General features: G+C 42.3%; 2 protein-coding genes across 3 annotated transcripts in view; both read left to right on the plus strand.

Moving 5' to 3' along the window:
- Nucleotides 1–7,826, plus strand: part of LOC139387362 (diacylglycerol O-acyltransferase 1-like) — a 48,230-nt gene extending 40,404 nt beyond the window's left edge. The window contains exons 14-17 of one of the 2 annotated variants that reach the window (XM_071133497.1): nucleotides 57–122; nucleotides 330–417; nucleotides 6,682–6,744; nucleotides 6,869–7,826. In XM_071133497.1, the coding sequence (XP_070989598.1) occupies nucleotides 57–122; nucleotides 330–417; nucleotides 6,682–6,744; nucleotides 6,869–7,033 (382 nt within the window). In that variant the 3' untranslated portion in view covers nucleotides 7,034–7,826. The remainder of the gene's footprint in view (nucleotides 1–56; nucleotides 123–329; nucleotides 418–6,681; nucleotides 6,745–6,868) is intronic. The other variant, XM_071133505.1, reaches the window with a different exon arrangement.
- A 6,223-nt stretch (nucleotides 7,827–14,049) lies between these two features.
- On the plus strand, nucleotides 14,050–21,888 carry LOC139387398 (G-protein coupled receptor 20-like). The gene is made up of 2 exons (XM_071133551.1): nucleotides 14,050–14,594; nucleotides 20,305–21,888. Exon 2 carries the CDS (start codon nucleotides 20,328–20,330, stop codon nucleotides 21,426–21,428), a length of 1,101 nt encoding a protein of 366 aa, XP_070989652.1. The 5' UTR covers nucleotides 14,050–14,594; nucleotides 20,305–20,327; the 3' UTR covers nucleotides 21,429–21,888.
- Nucleotides 21,889–22,135: the final 247 nt, after the last annotated feature.

Consider the following 22,135-nt stretch of genomic DNA (forward strand, 5'->3'; position numbering starts at 1 on the left):
TACCACTGTAAAATACATCACTTCACATGACTAGGAGACTTTTCCCTTTCTTGCAGGAACTCTGAGACCATCACATACTTTTGGCAAAACTGGAATATTCCAGTACACAAATGGTGCCTTCGGTGAGTAGATGCAATGTATTCTATACATAGTATACTGTATGTTAACATTGAGATCCTATAAATGATTCAGTGGTACAGAATCAGTGGAATGGAGGTTGATACTGAGCAGAAATGTATTGAGGATGTATTGGGGATTTGTGAGCTGGTAGCTGCCATGAGGTGTTTGATATGCTTCCTCCTGTGTTGCTCCCTCTCTCTCTCCCAAAGCCACTTCTACAAGCCCCTGCTGAAGAGTGGAGTCAGTAAGTGGCTCGGCCAATCAGCAGTGTTCCTGGCTTCAGCCTTCTTTCATGAGGTAAGGTGCTCTGCTCCTAGCTGGGTGAAAGCAGACCGACCGCTGTGCTCATCTTTACTATTCCTTGTGAAGTGAAACAGAGTGTTAGCTTCATCAGGTGGTTTTTAACCAGGATGCTCTGCTGCCACTGCAGCTCATATCATCACAGTCTGACCCAAACATTCAATCGCCAAAACAACTTTTCAAAGAGAAAATACAAGAAAAAATGTTTTCCATCAACGAATATAGAATTATGACCATTTAGAAGCTATTTTGAATGTTCTTGATTCTAAAGACATGAAATGTTCAGAGTACATTGAGGTTAGATACCACTTTCAATAAATGTAAAACAATTTAAATTGGCAACAAAACATGTAGTTACAAGGTTTTCATCAGACAATGACTATATACAGTATGTATACCATTTGTGAAGAAATCCTGCATTCTATCAGACTACAGTTTCATAATTGTTGAGATTGCTAGTCAGATTAGACTTTAAAGGCCACAGATAGTTATTGCATGACAGTACAGTGACTATACTACACAGTGGCTATACTACACAGTGGCTATACTACACCGTGGCTATACTACACAGTGACTATACTACACAGTGGCTATACTACACAGTGGCTATACTACACAGTGGCTATACTACACAGTGGCTATACTACACAGTGGCAACACTACACAGTGACTATACTACACAGTGACTATACTACACAGTGACTATACTACACAATCTCTATACTATACAGTGGCTATACTACACCGTGGCTATGCTACACAGTGGCTATACTACACAGTGGCTATACTACACAGTGGCAACACTACACAGTGACTATACTACACAGTGACTATACTACACAGTGACTATACTACACAATCTCTATACTATACAGTGGCTATACTACACCGTGGCTATGCTACACAGTGACTATACTACACAGTGACTATACTACACAGCGACTATACTACACAGTGACTATACTATACAGTGGCAACACTACACAGTGACTATACTACACAGTGACTATACTACACAGTGACTATACTACACAATCTCTATACTATACAGTGGCTATACTACACCGTGGCTATGCTACACAGTGACTATACTACACAGTGGCTATATTACACAGTGGCTATACTACACATTGACTATACACACAGTGGCTATACTACACAGTGGCTAAACTACACAGAGGCTATACTACACAGTGACTATACTACACAGTGGCTATACTACACAGTGACTATACTACACAGTGGCTATACACACAGTGACTATACACACAGTGACTATACACACAGTGACTATACTACACAGTGGCTATACTACACAATGACTATACTACACAGTGGCTATACTACACAGTGGCCATACTACACAATGACTATACTACACAGTGGCTATACTACACAGTGGCTATACTACACAGTGGCTATACTACACAGTGGCAACACTACACAGTGACTATACTACACAGTGACTATACTACACAGTGACTATACTACACAGTGACTATACTACACAGTGGCAACACTACACAGTGACTATACTACACAGTGACTATACTACACAGTGACTATACTACACAATCTCTATACTATACAGTGGCTATACTACACCGTGGCTATGCTACACAGTGACTATACTACACAGTGGCTATACTACACAGTGGCTATACTACACAGTGGCTATGCTATACTACACAGTGACTATACTACACAGTGACTATACTACACAGTGACTATACTACACAGTGGCAACACTACACAGTGACTATACTACACAGTGACTATACTACACAGTGACTATACTACACAATCTCTATACTATACAGTGGCTATACTACACCGTGGCTATGCTACACAGTGACTATACTACACAGTGACTATACTACACAGCGACTATACTACACAGTGACTATACTACACAGTGGCAACACTACACAGTGACTATACTACACAGTGACTATACTACACAGTGACTATACTACACAATCTCTATACTATACAGTGGCTATACTACACCGTGGCTATGCTACACAGTGACTATACTACACAGTGGCTATATTACACAGTGGCTATACTACACATTGACTATACACACAGTGGCTATACTACACAGTGGCTATACTACACAGAGGCTATACTACACAGTGACTATACTACACAGTGGCTATACTACACAGTGACTATACTACACAGTGGCTATACACACAGTGACTATACACACAGTGACTATACACACAGTGACTATACTACACAGTGGCTATACTACACAATGACTATACTACACAGTGGCTATACTACACAGTGGCTATACTACACAATGACTATACTACACAGTGGCTATACTACACAGTGGCTATACTACACAGTGGCTATACTACACAGTGGCTATACTACACAGTGACTATACTACACAGTGGTTATACTACACAGTGGCTATACTACACGGTGGCTATACTACACATTGACTATACACACAGTGGCTATACTACAAAGTGACTATACTACACAGTAGCTATACTACAAAGTGGCTATACTACACAGTGACTATACTACACAGTGGCTATACTACACAGTGACTATACTACACAGTGGCTATACACACAGTGACTATACACACAGTGACTACTACACAGTGGCAATACTACACAGTGGCTATGCTATACTACACAGTGAATATACTGCACAGGGACTATACTACATAGTGGCTATACTACACAGTGACTATACTACACAGTGGCTATACTACACAGTGGCTATGCTATATTACACAGTGGCTATACTACACAGTGACAGTACTACACAGTGGCTATACACACAGTGACTATACACACAGTGACTACTACACAGTGGCTATACTACACAGTGAATATACTGCACAGTGACTATACTACATAGTGGCCATACTACAAAGTGCCTACTACACAGTGGCTATACTACACAGTGGCTATACTACACAATGACTATACTACACAGTGGCTATACTACACAGTGACTATACTACACAGTGACTATACTACACAGTGGCTATACTACACAATGACTATACTACACAGTGGCTATACTACACAGTGGCTATATTACACCGTGACTATACTACACAGTGGCTATACTGCACAGTGGCTATACTGCACAGTGACTATACTACACAGTGGCTATACTGCACAGTGACAGTACTACACAGTGGCTATGCTATACTACACAGTGGCTATGCTATACTACACAGTGGCTATACTGCACAGTGACTATACCGCACAGTGACTATACTACACAGTGGCTATACTGCACAGTGGCTATACTGCACAGTGACTATACTGCACAGTGACTATACTACACAGTGGCTATACTGCACAGTGACTATACTACACAGTGGCTATGCTATACTATACAGTGGCTATGCTACACAGTGACAGTACTACACAGTGGCTATGCTATACTACACAGTGGCTATGCTATACTACACAGTGGCTATACTGCACAGTGGCTATACTGCACAGTGACTATACTGCACAGTGGCTATACTACACAGTGACTATACTACACAGTGGCTATACTACACAGTGGCTATACTACACAGTGGCAATACTACACAGTGGCTATGCTATACTACACAGTGGCTATACTGCACAGTGACTATACCGCACAGTGGCTATACTACACAGTGGCTATACTACACAGTGGCAATACTACACCGTGGCTATACTACACAGTGGCTATACTACACAGTGGCAACACTACACAGTGGCTATACTACACAGTGGCTATACTACACAGAGGCTATACTACACAGTGGCTATACTACACAGTGGCTATACTACACAGTGGCTATACTGCACAGTGGCTATACTACACAGTGGCTATACTACACAGTGGCTATACTACACAGTGGCTATACTACACAGTGGCAATACTACACAGTGACTATGCTATACTACACAGTGGCTATACTACACAGTGGCAATACTACACAGTGACAACACTACACAGTGGCTATGCTATACTATACAGTGGCTATGCTATACTACACAGTGGCTATACTGCACAGTGGCAATACTACACAGTGGCTATGCTATACTACACAGTGGCTATACTACACAGTGGCAATACTACACAGTGGCTACACTACACAGTGGCTATGCTATACTATACAGTGGCTATGCTATACTACACAGTGGCTATACTACACAGCGACTATACTACACAGTGGCTATACTACACAGTGGCAATACTACACCGTGGCTATGCTATACTGCACAGTGGCTATACTACACAGTGGCAATACTACACTTTGACTCTGCTATACTGCACAGTGGCTATACTATACTGCACAGTGGCTATACTACACAGTGACTATACTACACAGTGGCTATACTACACAGTGGCAATACTACACCGTGGCTATGCTATACTGCACAGTGACTATACTACACAGTGGCTATACTGCACAGTGGCAATACTACACCGTGGCTATGCTATACTGCACAGTGACTATACTACACAGTGGCTATACTACACAGTGGCAATACTACACCGTGGCTATACTACACAGTGGCAATACTTGTCCAGACACACACACACACACACACACACATACAAACACACACACACACGTGGGTGCACTTGGCTTATATCCAGCACTCTTCATCATTGACGAAGGTCAGTGTTGGAGGGACGTTAGTGTAGCTGGGATGAGAGGAGGAGGAAAGGAGTGGAACACAAGGCCATATCAGGCTGCTGTGCTTCTGGAGGAGGAGATAAGAGCAGTGTACGGTGAGGAGCCTGTTCAGTCAGCAGGTTCACAGAGATACGGCTCCCTCCCTCTCCTCATCCCCATCCCGGACAGACAGACAAACGGGGCTGCTGCTGCTGTTTTAAACGCTGACCTTCAGAGGACAGCGAGCGGAGCAGAGAGGAGCGGAGCACCACAGCGCCCTGCGGGACACCAGTCTCCCCCTCTCCCCTGAGTAATGACAGGAGGGATCCTTGTGTCACACACATACAGACAGACACACACACACACACACATACACACACACACTCTCTCACACACACACATACACACACAAACCCCTGAGTAATGCCAGGAGGGATCAGGAGACTGGGATCTGTAGATCAGAGGGTCACACAGCAGGGTTCTGTCAGCTCCCCATCACTCAGAGCAATGAGGCGAGGCTTGATAGTCATCCAGCAGTCATTCCGTAGGTTAGCTACCTGTCTGTTACCTCAGATACCTTTATTTCCTGTACAAACTAGGTGTCATTCCATAGGTTAGCTGTCTGTCTGTTACCTCAGGTGTCGTTCCGTAGGTTAGCTACCTGTCTGTTACCTCAGATACCTTTATTTCCTGTACAAACTAGGTGTCATTCCAAAGGTTAGCTGTCTGTCTGTTACCTCAGGTGTCGTTCCGTAGGTTAGCTACCTGTCTGTTACCTCAGATACCTTTATTTCCTGTACAAACTAGGTGTCATTCCAAAGGTTAGCTGTCTGTCTGTTACCTCAGGTGTCGTTCCGTAGGTTAGCTACCTGTCTGTTACCTCAGATACCTTTATTTCCTGTACAAACTAGGTGTCATTCCATAGGTTAGCTGTCTGTCTGTTACCTCAGGTGTCGTTCCGTAGGTTAGCTACCTGTCTGTTACCTCAGATACCTTTATTTCCTGTACAAACTAGGTGTCATTCCATAGGTTAGCTGTCTGTCTGTTACCTCAGGTGTCATTCCGTAGGTTAGCTACCTGTCTGTTACCTCAGGTGTCATTCCATAGGTTAGCTGTCTGTCTGTTACATCAGGTGTCATTCCGTAGGTTAGCTGTCTGTTTGTTACCTCAGGTGTCATTCCATAGGTTAGCTGTCTGTCTGTTACATCAGGTGTCATTCCATAGGTTAGCTGTCTGTCTGTTACATCAGGTGTCATTCCATAGGTTAGCTGTCTGTCTGTTACCTCAGGTGTCATTCCATAGGTTAGCTGTCTGTCTGTTACCTCAGGTGTCATTCCATAGGTTAGCTGTCTGTCTGTTACCTCAGGTGTCATTCCGTAGGTTAGCTGTCTGTCTGTTACCTCAGGTGTCATTCCATAGGTTAGCTGTCTGTCTGTTACATCAGGTGTCATTCCATAGGTTAGCTGTCTGTCTGTTACCTCAGGTGTCATTCCAGAGGTTAGCTGTCTGGAGTGGAAACATTATTTTCCTGTTCACTGTGGATAAAGGAGATGACGACTGTGTTGAAAACTGTTCTTGAAAACTAAAACTTAATGTTGCTGATGTTGTCTTCACAGTACCTGGTCAGTGTTCCACTGAAGATGTTGAGGCCATGGGCTTTTATGGGCATGATGGCTCAGGTGAGATCTTATAACTGAGAAATTAAAAAGTTTATTGTCTGAAGTAATTTACTGGTGGTGTTTTTCACTCATTAAAATGAATGTTGTGTTTGTTTACTCACTAAATGGAGTCCTTGGCTTACAGCTTCCGCTGGCCTGGTTTGTGGCGCGTTTTCTCCGAGGTAACTATGGCAACGCAGCCGTATGGCTCTCTCTCATCATTGGCCAGCCAATCGCCGTGCTCATGTACGTCCACGACTACTATGTACTTCACTACAGAGAGGGGTCAGCGGGAGGTGGACCTGAATGACCTCCTCAGGGGAATATATACCAGACCAGCCTTTTATAGGAAAGACAAATAGAGCTAGAAATGTACTGTATGCTACTTTATGGAAGCACCTTAAAGGGGCCATCAGCATTTGCTACATCCATTTTTGGACTCATACATTAATGATATGTACCCATCGATTCTTGAAGAACATAACTTATAAATGCCTCACCAGCTTAGTTCGACTGTCGTTCCCCATCACAAACCAAAATATAGGATTGTTTTACTCCAATATTTGTAAACAAATCAAATGTAAACAGACACTATATAGCCTCAAAACATGGTTAAAATTATACTTTTTTTATCATGGATGGTCAATCGTTGCATCCATATCTCTGTCCATGAATTTGAAAGTGATTCCATTTCTCCAGTCCCATCCCTCAGCTTTTTACTGAACCAGGGGTGGGGAGGCAGCTTTGTTATTGTTTCAACTGCTGATTGCCACTTTAAAGATAACACACATGTTATAGAAACAATCAATTTAGTTAGTGAATATTAGAATATGCCTTATTGAAACATGTCTGACAAGTGCAATTTTCAAAAAGTGCCAGTTTCTCAGAAAATGTACACAACCATGACATGTGTGTTTGTAAGATGTATGTGTATTTATGCCACTCAAGCCTCAATATTTTGTCATCTTGTTTTACTTGGGTACGCATAGAGGGATATGTATAGATACGAAAATGGCAGCTGTTGATTCTTGACTTTATTCCATTAATTGGGTCATTATTATGTTGCCGACAGAACTACATGGACAAGTAAATATATTTCTCTATTTCTGTGAATGATGTCCTATTTGACTTCATGTTGTTACTACCGATCATGTATTTCTCACTTCCCTCTGCTTTATCTGCCACTGAGACTCATGGTTTTTGCTCCACAGTTGAAACACAGGAAAGAGGGCCACCTCTTGGCAGTTACTAGAAAGTTCATATGAAAAAACAAAACTTGCACACAAAAAAGCTTCCATCTCGGTGTGCTAGTCTATTACTTCGTAACGTGGCAACATTTGTCAAGTAGAATTCTATTCCGCAGCATGTGTTGATGTTTTCTAATCTCTCGTCTATTGTTTCTGGACAAACATGTTGCCGTTCCTAGCAATAAGTCCTGAGATGATGAGGGTGCCAGAATCATCCAATCAGAGAGAGTGTGTGATGAATGGCTTCTGTAGAAGGAAGACTTCCTGAAATGGCTACAGGTAATTCTACTTCCTGTCCCCGACATACAATGTGACGCTGCTCAGATCCCGAGTCTGCAAGATGTTCCGCGGCTGATAGGGTTTTAGATTAGAACAGGAGTGACGATTTGTTCTGTTGCAGACCGCATAAAGTTGCATGCAGTTTCACATACAGTAAAATGTGTAGGATTTGAGTAATTGGCAATTTGCCTTTTTAATAAGAGTACAGTGTATTTGCACTCACAAAAAGTACATCTGCATTCCGTCTTAAACGTGAAGACCAAAACTGTATATCTCCTTTCCAAATGAATTGAGAAGGATACAGGTACCTTGCAGTGACTGCACTTGGCTCGTTTCCCAGCAGACACTATATAGCTGCACTACCGGTCAAAAGTTCTAGAACACCTACTCATTCAAGGGTTTTTCTTTATTTTACTATTTTCTACATTGTAGAATAACAGTGAAGATATCAAAACTATGAAATAACACATATGGAATCATGTAGTAACCAAAAAAGTCTTAAAAGTGTTAAACAAATTCTTCAAATAGCCACCCTTTCCCTTGATGACATCTTTGCATGCTCTTGGCATTCTCTTAACCAGCTTCACCTGGATTGCTTTTCCAACCGTCTTGAAGGAGTTCCCACATATGCTGAGCACTTGTTGGCTGCTTTTCCAGGTCTGACTCATCCCAAACCATCTCAATTTGGTTGAGGTCGTGGATTGTGGAGGCCAGGTCATCTGATGTAGCCCTCCATCACTCTCCTTCTTGGTAAAATAGCGCTTACACAGCCTGGAGGTGTGTTTTGGGTCATTGTCCTGTTGAAAATCAAATGATAGTTCCGATAAGCCCAAACCAGATGTGATGGCGTATCACTGCAGAATGCTGTGGTAGCCATGCTGGTTAAGTGTGCCTTGAGTTCTAAATAAATCACAGACAGTGTCACCAGCAAAGCACCCCACACCATCACACCTCCTCCTCCATGCTGTATGTTGGGAAATACACATGCAGAGATCATACACATGCGTTCACCCACACCGCGTCTCACAAAGACCAAAAATCTCCAATTTGGACTCCAGACCAAAGGATACATTTCCACCGGTCTAATGTCCGTTGCTTGTGTTTCTTGGCCCAAGCAAGTCTCTTCTTCTTATTTGTGTCCTTTGGTAGTGGTTTCTTTGCAGGATTTCGACCATGAAGGCCTGATTCACACAGTCTCCTCTGAAGAGTTGATGTGGAGAAAAGTTCTTGAAATTTTCCATATTGACTGATCTTCATGTCTTAAAGTAATGATGGACTGTCGTTTCTCTTTGCTTATTTGAGCTGTTCTTGCCATAATATGGACTTGATCTGTTACCAAATAGGGCTATCTTCTGTATACCCCCCTACCTTGTCACAACACAACTGATTGGCTCAAGAATGAAAGAAAGGAAAGAAATTCCACAAATGAACTGTTAATTGACATTCATTCCAGGTGACTACCTCATGAAGCTGGTTGAGAGAATGCCAAGAGTGTGCAAAGCTGTCAAGGCGAAGGGTAGCTACTTTGAAGAATCTAAAATATCAAATATATTTAGATTTTGTTTAACACTTTTTTGGTTACTACATGATTCCATGTGTGTTACTTCATAGTTTTAATGTATTCACTATTATTCTACAATGTAGAAAATAGTAAAAATAAAGAAAAACTCTTGAATGAGTAGATGTTATAAAACGTTTGACCGGTAGTGTATGTTTATTAATTTAGTGACTAAGGGCCCTAGAGACATGTCTCTGTGAATGCAGAGGAGAGGAGACGTGGGGACGTGGGAAGGGGTGACGACAACAGCTGCCTCCCACATGGCATCCTATTCCCTATATAGCTCACTTTTTGACCAGCACTATATAGGGAGTAGGGTCCCATTTTTGGGACGCACACAACGTCTCTAATTATTCACATTAGTGATTACCCTGCAGCTGTCTGACGCCAAGCCTCAGCGGCTGGCTGCTAAATCATATTTGGCACCGTCGTTATCAGTTGTTTAGGGAAGTGGAGCGAGACAGGAGATTGTAATCCCTGATTGCAATGAATTGAAGTTTGGAGTCAGTTTTTGTCTTCTCTCAAGAAGAACGGTGGGGAGATGGAGATAGCAAAAGAGAGTGTGCGTGCGTTTACATCTACAGTACCAGTGTCTGTGTGTGGTGTGTGAAATATAAGCCAAATTAACATTATATACAGTAGGCCTATATTAAGACCTTGTTCTATAACTCTGTGCTATTCAGAGGTGATGCCTGTGTTCAACCTGGTTCTGTTACTCAGTCTATTCAGAGACGATGGCTGTGTGTTCAACCTTGTTCTGTTACTCAGTCTATTCAAAGATGATGGCTGTGTTCAACCTTGTTCTGTTACTCAGTCTATTCAGAAATGATGGCTGTGTTCAACCTTGTTCTGTTTCTCAGTCTATTCAGAAATGATGGCTGTGTTCAACCTTGTTCTGTTTCTCAGTCTATTCAGAGATGATGGCTGTGTGTTCAACCTTGTTCTGTTTCTCAGTCTATTCAGAGATGATGGCTGTGTGTTCAACCTTGTTCTGTTTCTCAGTCTATTCAGAAATGATGGCTGTGTTCAACCTTGTTCTGTTACTCAGTCTATTCAGAGATGATGGCTGTGTGTTCAACCTTGTTCTGTTTCTCAGTCTATTCAGAGATGATGGCTGTGTTCAACCTTGTTCTGTTTCTCAGTCTATTCAGAAATGATGGCTGTGTTCAACCTTTTTCTGTTACTCAGTCTATTCAGAGATGATGGCTGTGTTCAACCTTGTTCTGTTACTCAGTCTATTCAGAAATGATGGCTGTGTTCAACCTTGTTCTGTTTCTCAGTCTATTCAGAGATGATGGCTGTGTGTTCAACCTTGTTCTGTTTCTCAGTCTATTCAGAGATGATAGCTGTGTTCAAACCTTGTTCTGTTTCTCAGTCTATTCAGAGATGATGGCTGTGTTCAACCTTGTTCTGTTACTCAGTCTATTCAGAAATGATGGCTGTGTTCAACCTTGTTCTGTTACTCAGTCTATTCAGAGATGATGGCTGTGATCAACCTTGAATATTTGCCAACTTTAGCCTACAACACCAACATCCCCCTTACTTAATCCCTGGCAAATGAAACAGACCCCCTTTAGACAAGCTGTTAGAAAGGTCCTGATAACATCCTGAAGCTCCTCAGACTTTAATTTTCCTCTCCCATTCAGCAGCACCAGAAATCATCTGTCCTGTATATCATATGGTTCCCATTGGTTCAGCTGGAGGGTATTGTCCCAAATGGCACCCTATTCCCTATGTAGTGCACTAAATTTGACCAGAGCCCTATGGGTAGTGGTCAAATGTAGTGCACTATATACAGTAGGGAGTATGGTGTCAGAGTACTACAGTATATAGGGATTGGGTGCCATTTGGGAGCAGCTCTAATGTGTGTGAGTAATGCAGGGGAGGTGTGTTTACTTACATTACTGTCATATTTTGTGTTTTAATTCACTCACTTCCTCTGCACGGCGCACACAGCAGCCTGGAGGAGAATATCCACACGCATTTCAAAGTTGTCTTTGTAGCCTGTAGCTTTTACAGCATCGCTCTTAGGGTTGCACAATTCTGGTAACGAAGAATAAATTCCCAGATTGTCCAGAATACCTAGTTGGAAGATTCTGAATTTCTTGATTCCCTCCTGATTTCAGAAATCCTCTAACTGGGTTTTCGGGAAAACCAGGGAATTTCTTGATTATTCCCTCCTGATTTCAGAAATCCTCTAACTGGGTTTTCGGGAAAACCAGGGAATTTATTGAAAGTTCCCGGAATTTTGCAACTCTAGCTCTGACAGAAAGCAGAACCCTCCGACTGGGTCTGAACTGACATAGGCAGAAGAAGAAGATGGAGTATTTTTCCATTGTCATTTTTTTGTGCAATGGGTTCAATGGGATGATACCCAGTTTTCCTTCCTTTTCACATGGTTTTCTATAACAGGACGTTTCCATTGAGTGAAAGTCCCTCCTGGTTTCAAGTGGGTTAATGACTGAGATGATTAATGACATGTGGAAATTGTCTCTACCCCCTTAGTTCATATAAATGCCAAAATTACATATTTATTTTCTGACCTCAACCAGTCTCACAACTGTTCAGTTAACCATGACACTTGTTGCCTAATGTTAAGGTATTGCTTCTAGGGCCCTTGGGGTTCATTTTGATCCAGCACCAGAAAATACAACTGCCTCCATACTCGCCCTACAGCCCAACAGTCTGTCTCACTGGTGTGGTATGAGATGTTTAATGTACGAGTTTGTTTTACCGTTCTCCCATCACTTACTTAGTTTATTGAAAGATCACAGGAGCCTACATGAATATGAAGTCATCCTGCAGCGAAGGGTCTGTCTAAACAACACTTAGAATGTCCTCAAACGTTCAATTCATGATGTCCAGTCCGAACCACTTGGACTGGAATGAAACAAACATTCAACCAGCGTCTCTTGGACATTGCAGGCAACAGAGTTCTAATTCCACGTCAGAAGTAGAGTTGCCTGCTTTAGATCCAGTCCAGTATATACACCTTAACTCAGGTCTGTAGATCCAGTCCAGTATATACACCTTAACTCAGGTCTGTAGATCCAGTCCAGTATATACACCTTAACTCAGGTCTGTAGATCCAGTCCAGTATATACACCTTAACTCAGGTCTGTAGATCCAGTCCAGTATGTATACCTTAACTCAGGTCTGTAGATCCAGTCCAATATATACACCTTAACTCAGGTCCAGCAGAGTAGGGGTCCTTTTTTGGTAGTGGGGGGCGATGTGCTGTGTTTGGTTCCTGCTCATTTTCAGGAGGGACCATTCAATGAAACACAGCTCCCTGGGCTTTGTCATGGTGACACAATGTTTAGGGGGCTGGGACGAGAAGAGTTGACTAGGACTGTATTAGGATGGTGATCTCCAATGCCCACAGACAGTTCATAGTAAACACCCTGGGAAGATAGGTAACTCTTGTGTTGCTATTTTACCTGTGTAATAACACTGTAATTAAACCAGTAACAGAGTTGTATTAGCATGTTGTTACATAATACTTTAGTAAATACATTATTTTGACCGTTTCAATAATGCAACTGGTTTGATACCTCAAAATGAGTCAGCACAGCTCACAGCAATAGACTTTTCAGCTCATTCTGCTGAACATCAATACTTTTTGTGTGATAACAGAGTACTGACAGTGCAAGAGAAATGAGGTCCCTAACAGGAAATGTGGAAAAAGTTGAGACTCATTCTGGAAGATGAATGTGTCTAGAAGAGGTTCACTCATGGGTCATTACTTAGCTGGTACCAGAGACAGACTGGCCATAGGACAGTTATGGCAAATGCCAGATGGGTCATCCATCTTTAGCCCGGTGGGCCTGTCTGAATTGGGCTTTTTCCGCCAAATTATTATTATTCTGGCTAATAATTGAGACCTCGAGGGAAAAATGGACCGGTGTTCCCCAGTCTGTCCCTGAGTGGTACTGTACTGAAATTATGTTTTCCAGTCTAGAAGTGTTAAGTGGAATCATCAAACTAACTTCTCACTTCAAATGATCTTTGTTATGATTCACTTTGGTTGTCCTTGCTAACTTAATGTTTGTATTGATGTAAATAATGGAATGTGTGTTTTAAAGAGATCCCAGATCTTGAGTTGAAATGCAGTCATATGTTCCTCATGGCTGTTATAGGAGGATGCCACTTGATTTTTCTCATTTGTATGAAACCTCTGAAATCAGCTTTTGTGAAAAATACTTTTTTGTGAAAAAGTTACTTTTTTTTCAGTCTCACAGGAATAAATTCCGGGATATTCCACAAGACTGTATTCGCTTCCCAAATGGCACCCTATTCCCTTTATAGCACACTATAGTGCCCCCTGGTCAAAAGTAGTGCACTATAAATGGAACAGGGTGCCATTTAGGAAACAGTCTGTGGTACAGAGAGTCCTTGTTTAGTGATGTCACAGTTCATGTAAACTCAGGAAGACTTCCTCTCTAAGTATCCTCAGCTAAAAGACCGGGGACCGGATTAGTTAGTGTGATGCTGAGCGGAAGAGCAGACAGGGAGGCTAAGGCACAGAGAGACAGAACTGTAAGGTTTCCTTTTAAATGTTTAGATATGGGAAGAGTGCAGAGCCGTATGCTGGGGAGCAGAGGACCAGAGGTAAACAGTGAAATGAGGCGTTGACACAGTAGAGGCAGAAACTAGGAAGCCTTAGGGGCAGTGAGGTTCTGGACTGAGGAGGCCCTGGTCTCTCTACTAACCTCAAGGGGACCAAGACGTAACCTCAAACTGGCCAACAGATTTATTGATCTCCTCACTCTTCTCTAGGCGTTGAGGTAAGTAGGGACGATTTCTTTTCTTTGTTTATTTATTCTTTCTTGGAAAAGATGTGAGTTCTTTCTGACTGAGACGTATCAGTGCAATATTGTTGACTGATGATGATGATGGATGTTTTTTGCAACACTTAGTAAGATTCACTTTATGTAACAAACTGCTTGTTACTGACACTTAAATGGTTAGAGGCTATTGCCTTATATGGTGTTTATGTAGATTAGGGCTACATCGTGGGATTTCACCCATGTGATTCTACATCCTGCCTGAAACAAGACATGTTCAGAACTCACACAGGGATATTTATTTGCACAAGGTTTTTCTGATCTGTTGGGATCCCTGACTGAACTTAGTTTGCTGTCTCTATATCAGGACATGACATCCTTTAAACTTTTAAAGCCCCCCTGCAATCTTTTTAATTGTATTTTTTAATCATTACTGTATGTCTAATAAGTCCCTGTGTGTTTATTTAATAAAATAATTCCAAAATATATTTTTTATCATTTAGTTCCCTGAGCCTCTTTTGGCCATATAAATGATCAGTCTGATCATGTGGGTGTAGGAAAAGGACAATTCTCTATATATAATATATTGTGCATACTCGCATAAAAAGGTCACTGTGTTGAAATATTATTATTTAAAACAGGAAAATCTGGTTTAACGGCACTGTTCCTTTAAGTTAAAAGGCAGTCAGTCCTCTGACGATCATCTTATAAAGTCACTATCATAACTTAATCATTACTTATGTCCTTGCCACTGGGTAACACTGGTTGAATCAATGTTGTCACTTTAATAAAAATGGTTGTTTGTAGACATATCTACTGTATCTACTATAGGCCTTGGGGCGACAGGTAGCCTAGTGGTTAGAGCGTTGGGCCAGTAACCGAAAGATTGCTGGATGGAATCCCTGAGCTGACAAGGTAGAAATCTGTCATTCTGCCCCTGAACAAGGCAGTTAACCCACTGTTCCCTGGTAGGCCGACAAGGTAAAAATCTGTCCTTCTGCCCCTGAACAAGGCAGTTAACCCACTGTTCCCTGGTAGGCCGACAAGGTAAAAATCTGTCATTCTGCCCCTGAACAAGGCAGTTAACCCACTGTTCCCTGGTAGGCCGTCATTGTAAATAAGAATTTGTTCTTAACTGACTTGCCTAGTTAAATAAAGGTTACATTTAAAACATGTCTGTTTGTGTCACTTTGAGGTGAAATATCAGACCACTATATATATATGTTGTTTTTGATTTGACTATTGATTGTTTTTTAAATATCAACAATACATCACTATTATGTTTGTGATTGATCAACTTGGGAGTTGCTGCTGAGGCTGGAAACACAGTGTGAGACAATTGTCAGCAGAAGTTTGTCAATGAATGTGTAGTAACTGGCAGAGCAAGAAACCATTTATCTCTGTAATCTCCTCAGAGAGCCGTTTGATATCACATTTCCTGTAAATTACACCCTCTGTAACACATATTACTACTAATGATGATTAACTTGGCCTTGTGGACTGGATAATATGCAGGGATATTGAAATTAAAATAGTCATGCAATCCCATGTATTTTTTGCATGTCTCTTTACAATGTGCTGTAGGCAGCCTGTGGCCACAGTGCTCTCGTTGCTTTTGACAAATTACATTATTCATTTAATTATGCCCTCAACTGAGCATGTTATACTCATTAGCTTGGATGTTCTAAATTGTTCTTCAATGTAAATGTAGTAGTCAAATATTATCTCGCTATGATGCATATATATACAGTGCAATTGGAAACTATTCAGACCCCTTGACTTTTCCTACATTTTGTTACGTTTTAGCCTTATTCTAAAATAGATTAAATAAATGTTTTGCCAAATCAATCTACACACAATACCCCATAATGACAAAGCAAAAACTGATTTCTTTAAATGTACGAAAATAAATTATTAAAATATCTTATTTACATAAGTATTCAGACCCTTTGCTATGAGACTAGAAATTGAGCTCAGATGCATCCTGTTTCCATTGATCATCCTTAAGATGTGTCTACAACTTGATTGGAGTCCAGCTGTGGTAAATTCAATTGATTGGACATGATTTGGAAAGGCATACATCTGTTTATATAAGGTCCCACAGTTGACAGTGCATGTCAGAGCAAAAACTAAGCCATGAGGTCGAAGGAATTGTCCGTAGAGCTCCGAAACAGGATTGTGTCGAGGCACAAATCTAATTCTGCAGCATTGAAGGTCCCTAAGAACACAGTGGCCTCCATCATTTTTAAATGGAAGAAGTTTGGAACCTCCAAGACTCTTTCTAGAGCTGGTCGCCCGGCCAAACTAAGCAATCGGTGGAGAAGGGCCTTGGTCAGGGAGGTGACCAAGAACCCGATGGTAACTCTGACAGAGCTCCAGAGTTCTGTAGAGATGGGAGAACCTTCCAGAAGGACAACCATTTCTGCAGCACTCCACCAAACAAGCCTTTATGGTAGAGTGGCCAGACGGAAGCCACTCTTCAGTAAAGGGTACATGACAGCCAAAAGGCAAACTCATTCATCCCCCTCCTCTCCCCTAACTATTCCCCAGGTCATTGCTGTAAATGAGAATGTGTTCTCAGTCAACTTACCTGGTAAAATAACGGATAAATAAAAAATACAAATAAAAAAAGACTCTCAGACCATGAAAAACAAGATTCTCTGGTCTGATGAAACCAATATGGAACTCTTTGGCCTGAATGCCAAACGTCACGTTTGGCGGAACCTGGCACCATCCTTACGGTGAAGCATGGTGGTTGCAGCATCATGCTGTGGGGATGTTTTTCAGCTGCAGGGACTGGGAGACTAGTCAGGATCGAGGGAAAGATGAATGGAGCAAAGTATAGAAAGATCCTTGATGAAAACCTACTCCAGAGCGCTCAGGAACTCAGACTGGGGCGAAGGTTCACCTTCCAACAGGACAACGACCCTAAGCACACAGCCAAGACAACACAGAAGTGGCTTCAGGACAAGCCTCTGAATGTCCTTAAGTGGCCCAGCCAGAGCCCGGACTTGAACCCAATCGAACATCTCTGGAGACCTGAAAATATATATGCAGCGACGCTCCCCATCCAACCTGACAGAGCTTGAGAGGATCTGCAGAGATCAAATACAGATGTGCCAAGCTTGTAGCATCATACCCAAGAATCCTTCAGGCTGTAATCACTGCCAAGGTGCTTGAACAAAGTACTGAGTAAAGGGTCTGAATAGTTATGTAAATGTGATATTTCAGTTTTGCTATTTTTAATAGATTTTCAAAAACCTGTTTTTGCTTTGTCATTATGGGGCATTGTGTGTAGATTGATGAAGGAAAAAACAATTTAATCCATTTTAGAATTAGGTTGTAACATAACATTTGGAAAAAGTCAAGGGGTCTGAATACTTTCCGAATGCACCGTATACACTGAGAATACAAAACATTCAGAACCCCTGGTCTTTCCATGACACAGACTGACCAGGTGAATCTAGATGAAAGCTATGATCCCTTATTGATGTCACTTATTAAATCCACTTCAATCAGTGTAGATGAAGGGGAGGAGCCAGGTTAAAGAAGGATTTTTAAGCCATGAGACAATTGAGACATGGATTGTGTATGTGTGCCATTCAGAAGGTGAATGGGCAACTGTATACACAAGACAAAATATTTAAGTGCCTTTGAACAGGGTATGGTAGTAGGTGGCAGGCACACCGGTTTGTTTCAAGAACTGTAACGCTGCTGGGTTTTTCATGCTCAACAGTTTCCTGTGTGTATCAAGAATGGTCCACCACCCAAAGGACATCCAGCCAACTTAACACAACTGTGGGAAGCATTGGAGTCAACATGGGCCAGCGTCCCTGTGGAATGTATTTGACACATTGTAGAGTCCATGCCCCAACGAATCGAGGCGTTCCTGAGGGCAAAAGGGGAGGGGTGTGTTGTATACTCAGTGTACATCACATAGCTGGTGAGAATTTCTTTAAAGAATTCCAGATGCCAGTGTGATCAGTCAGTTTCTGCTCTAAGTTAACACGCCTGAGCAGCCTGGCTGTTTCTATTCCTTTCCACTCAGTTGACTTCCCCACGATCTCCCTGCTTTGCCAGTCCCTCGCCTCTTCTCTCTGCCCTAATATGGTTCATTGCAGGCTGTGGGAAGGGGATTGAGGATACAGAGGCCATCTATCTGTGTGTGTGTTGTGTGTGTTGTGTCCGACTATTCCAAACGCACTACGGTCTACTTGGTGTTATACAAAGTGAGACTAAGTAGCTCTTCACAACAGGTACTTAAGACAGGGGATTGTCTACAACGTATTGTCTTGTATACAATGACACTAATTTAGACTCACTTTTAACCTTGTAGAGAGGTCAGATGTTGAAATAGGTGGGTTTGTTTAAAAGTAATATTTATTGCATGATATCTGTAAGAACCGATGCTGGAGTAGACGTTGTGCGCAGTGCGTAACACTGGGCAGCCTGGCGTTCTCGAGCACCAGGGAGGGAGAGCTGGAGCAGGCGTGTCAGATATCCCTTTAAAGGAAGTTATCAGATAACTCTGTGTTGGTTGATTTCATAAGGTCCCAATCTCAAAAAAAGGAGGGCTGAAATGCATAATAATATACTATGATGACACTGCAAATACCAAAAGCCCCACAAGAATTATGTCTGACATCTTGAAATCATAGCATCTGTTCTACTCTCTATTGCTCTCTGTGCTGATTCTCTTTGAAGAAGTTCACTTTGCCGGAAAACTGAATATGAATCATTTGCAATTCTCTATACAGCTGTATTTCCTATGTCAGTCCTGTTCCTATTGCTAGTGTATATTATGTAGCATACGTTTGCTTATTTTTCTGTCTAAAAGCCCACCTTCACTGTTAAATAGACAAATAAATTACACCCGTCTCTGATTCCCATGTCTGAGAAAACGAATGGATTTCTAGTTGGTAAATAAACACTTGAAATGAATGGAATAGCTCAGATGCCCTTGTAATTGGCTCGTTAATGGGGTTGATGCCAACAGAAACAAACACTGTGACCGTACCACAATGGGAGTGGATGGTGGAGAAGTAGTGACATTGGTGGCTAGAGTCCAGGGCCCAGGTCAAAGTTGAATAAGTGTTTAGGTAACAGAGGATGCCTGTTCTCATGAGACTCCAGATCCTCAGGAAAGATCTCCCTACCTGATATGTACACACAAACATACGTGGTTACTTTATCTGGGTTGTGTCTCAAATTGCACCCTATTCCCTATATAGTGCACTACTTCTGGCCAGGATTTTGGTCAAACCTACTGCTCTATATAAGGAATAGGGTGCAATTTGGGATGCTGACCTGGACTGCATACACACTGACGTCCTCATGATCCAATGGAATTGGCTGTATAATGTCCGACAGACTTTTCCCATCCAGTATCAAGTCAGAGTATTTATTTGGATCACCTCATCAAGTAATACAACAACAATGAATGGAATATAATTGTGTCAGCAGGGGGCTGATATTTTGTTCATGTTTTGTAGATTCAGTCTTTAGAGAATATCACACCATCTAAACATTATTACAACATGATTATGATATTGGTTTATGTTTAGATTTCCAATCATATTTTCCTGAACGTTCAGTGTATGGTTCAGAATTCCTCAACTAAAAATGCCATGATAAATAGGTGTGGGCTAGTTGTGTTGATCTGAAAAATGAACCCACTTAACTCCATATTGTTTTTTTGTTTTTTTTTCAGACCGCGGGGCCAACCACAGAACCATGGAGCCTGCCTATACTGGGATGTCACTGGATAACTCAACCTCAACAGTGATGCCCATGGCGACCTCCGCCGGCAACACCAATGTGAGCAGAGAGCCGTACATGCACCGCCTGGCCCATCTAGACGAGGGTCTCTACAATGACTTCTACAGCCTGTGGATCTGTCTGGTGGTGGTCAACACACTTATCTTCATGGTGGGAATGGTTCTCAACACCCTGGCCCTGTACGTGTTCTGCTTCCGCACCAAGCCCAAGACAACCTCAGTCATCTACACCATCAATCTGGCTGTCACAGACCTACTGGTTAACCTCTCCCTGCCCACACGTATCATTCTCTATTACAGTGGCGGAAAGTGCCTCAACTGCTCCTACGTGCATATATTCAGCTACTTTGTCAACATGTACTGCAGCATCCTCTTCCTCACCAGTATATGCGTGGACAGATACCTGGCCATAGTACAGGCTGAGGCCTCTAGGAAGTGGAGGAACCCTAACATGGCCAAGGGGGTGTGCATTTTCATCTGGCTCTTCGCTATCGTGGTCACCTACTCCTTCCTCACCACGGCGTTCCGACACGCGGGCTGCTGCGTCTCCAAGCTCTTCGTCCTGACCGTCTTCGAGTTCTTCCTCCCCTTGGTCGTCATTGTGGTGTTCACCGTGCGCATCATGTGTGCCCTATCCAACTCCAGTCTGATGCAGCAGAGCAGAGAGAGGCGCGTGCGGGCCGTGCAGCTCCTCACCACTGTCCTGGTCATCTTCACCATCTGCTTCACCCCGTTCCACATCAGGCAGGTGCTGGTGTACTTCTACCCCGACATGCCCCACCACATCATTGTCTACCACGTCACTGTCACCCTCAGCAGCCTGAACAGCTGCATGGACCCCATCGTCTACTGCTTCGTCACCAACAACTTCCAGTCCAGCATGAGGGGCTTCTTCCGCAAGGCGGAGGCAGAGCTGGAGCAGACCAGTGGGAACATCATCAGCATGCAGAATAGCTCCAAGGGCTCGGGGACTGTCACAGCTATCGCTCACAGTGTGATGATGAACGTCCTGTCCTCCTCCTCTCCCCAGCATGGGAACCACATAGCGTTAGACTGAGAAAGGGATGGGAAGATTGAGGAATGGGATGTTCAGTGTTCAGAGAGAGATGTACTTCTATTGCCTAACTGTGAGACTCTGGAGTGCAATTGACATACTACAGTAGGCTATTCTCCCATTTGAGAAAATGCTTTCCTGCTTCTATTATTGTAGCCTATTGTTGGCTTGGAAATGTAAGTACTTGAAGACATTTTCGGACAAGAAACGTTATTTCTCCTGTGTTGGCCTACACCAGTCACGATGGAGGGCATTGACACTGAATACGACCTATAACGTGTTTATTGCAGCATGATTTATTTCTACTGTACAATTATCATCTGAGGAGTATTTGTTTACTTTGATCCTAGATTTGATGGACCTCTGACAAAATAGACAAGTAATATTCTACTGCATCGCTATGGAAACAAATAGAAATATATGACTAACAGCTTCTGTAGATTAATGTGTGACATTGTTGTCACAATACATATTTATCGTCAGCCTTCTCAGAAACTGGTTTTATGCTAAACTTATATTACTGGCAAATATTACCAAACCAATTGTCCAAAAACATATAGAATAAAACATACAAAACCTTATTGATTTTATAGCAAGAACTCATTTAATTTAGTTTGTATTACTGTTGGAGGGCCAGTAGCGTGCACTCTTCACTCTGCCCCAGGGCAGTGAAGGGGATATTTATTGACCTGTGTAGGGTGCCTCGTTTC

The sequence above is a fragment of the Oncorhynchus clarkii genome, chromosome 3 (assembly GCF_045791955.1).
Source record: "Oncorhynchus clarkii lewisi isolate Uvic-CL-2024 chromosome 3, UVic_Ocla_1.0, whole genome shotgun sequence".
NCBI lineage: Eukaryota > Metazoa > Chordata > Actinopteri > Salmoniformes > Salmonidae > Oncorhynchus > Oncorhynchus clarkii.

What these genes read in the sequence shown, in the direction of transcription:
- LOC139387398 (XM_071133551.1), top strand. Translation starts at nt 20,328, where the DNA reads ATGGAGCCTGCCTATACTGGGATGTCACTGGATAACTCAACCTCAACA.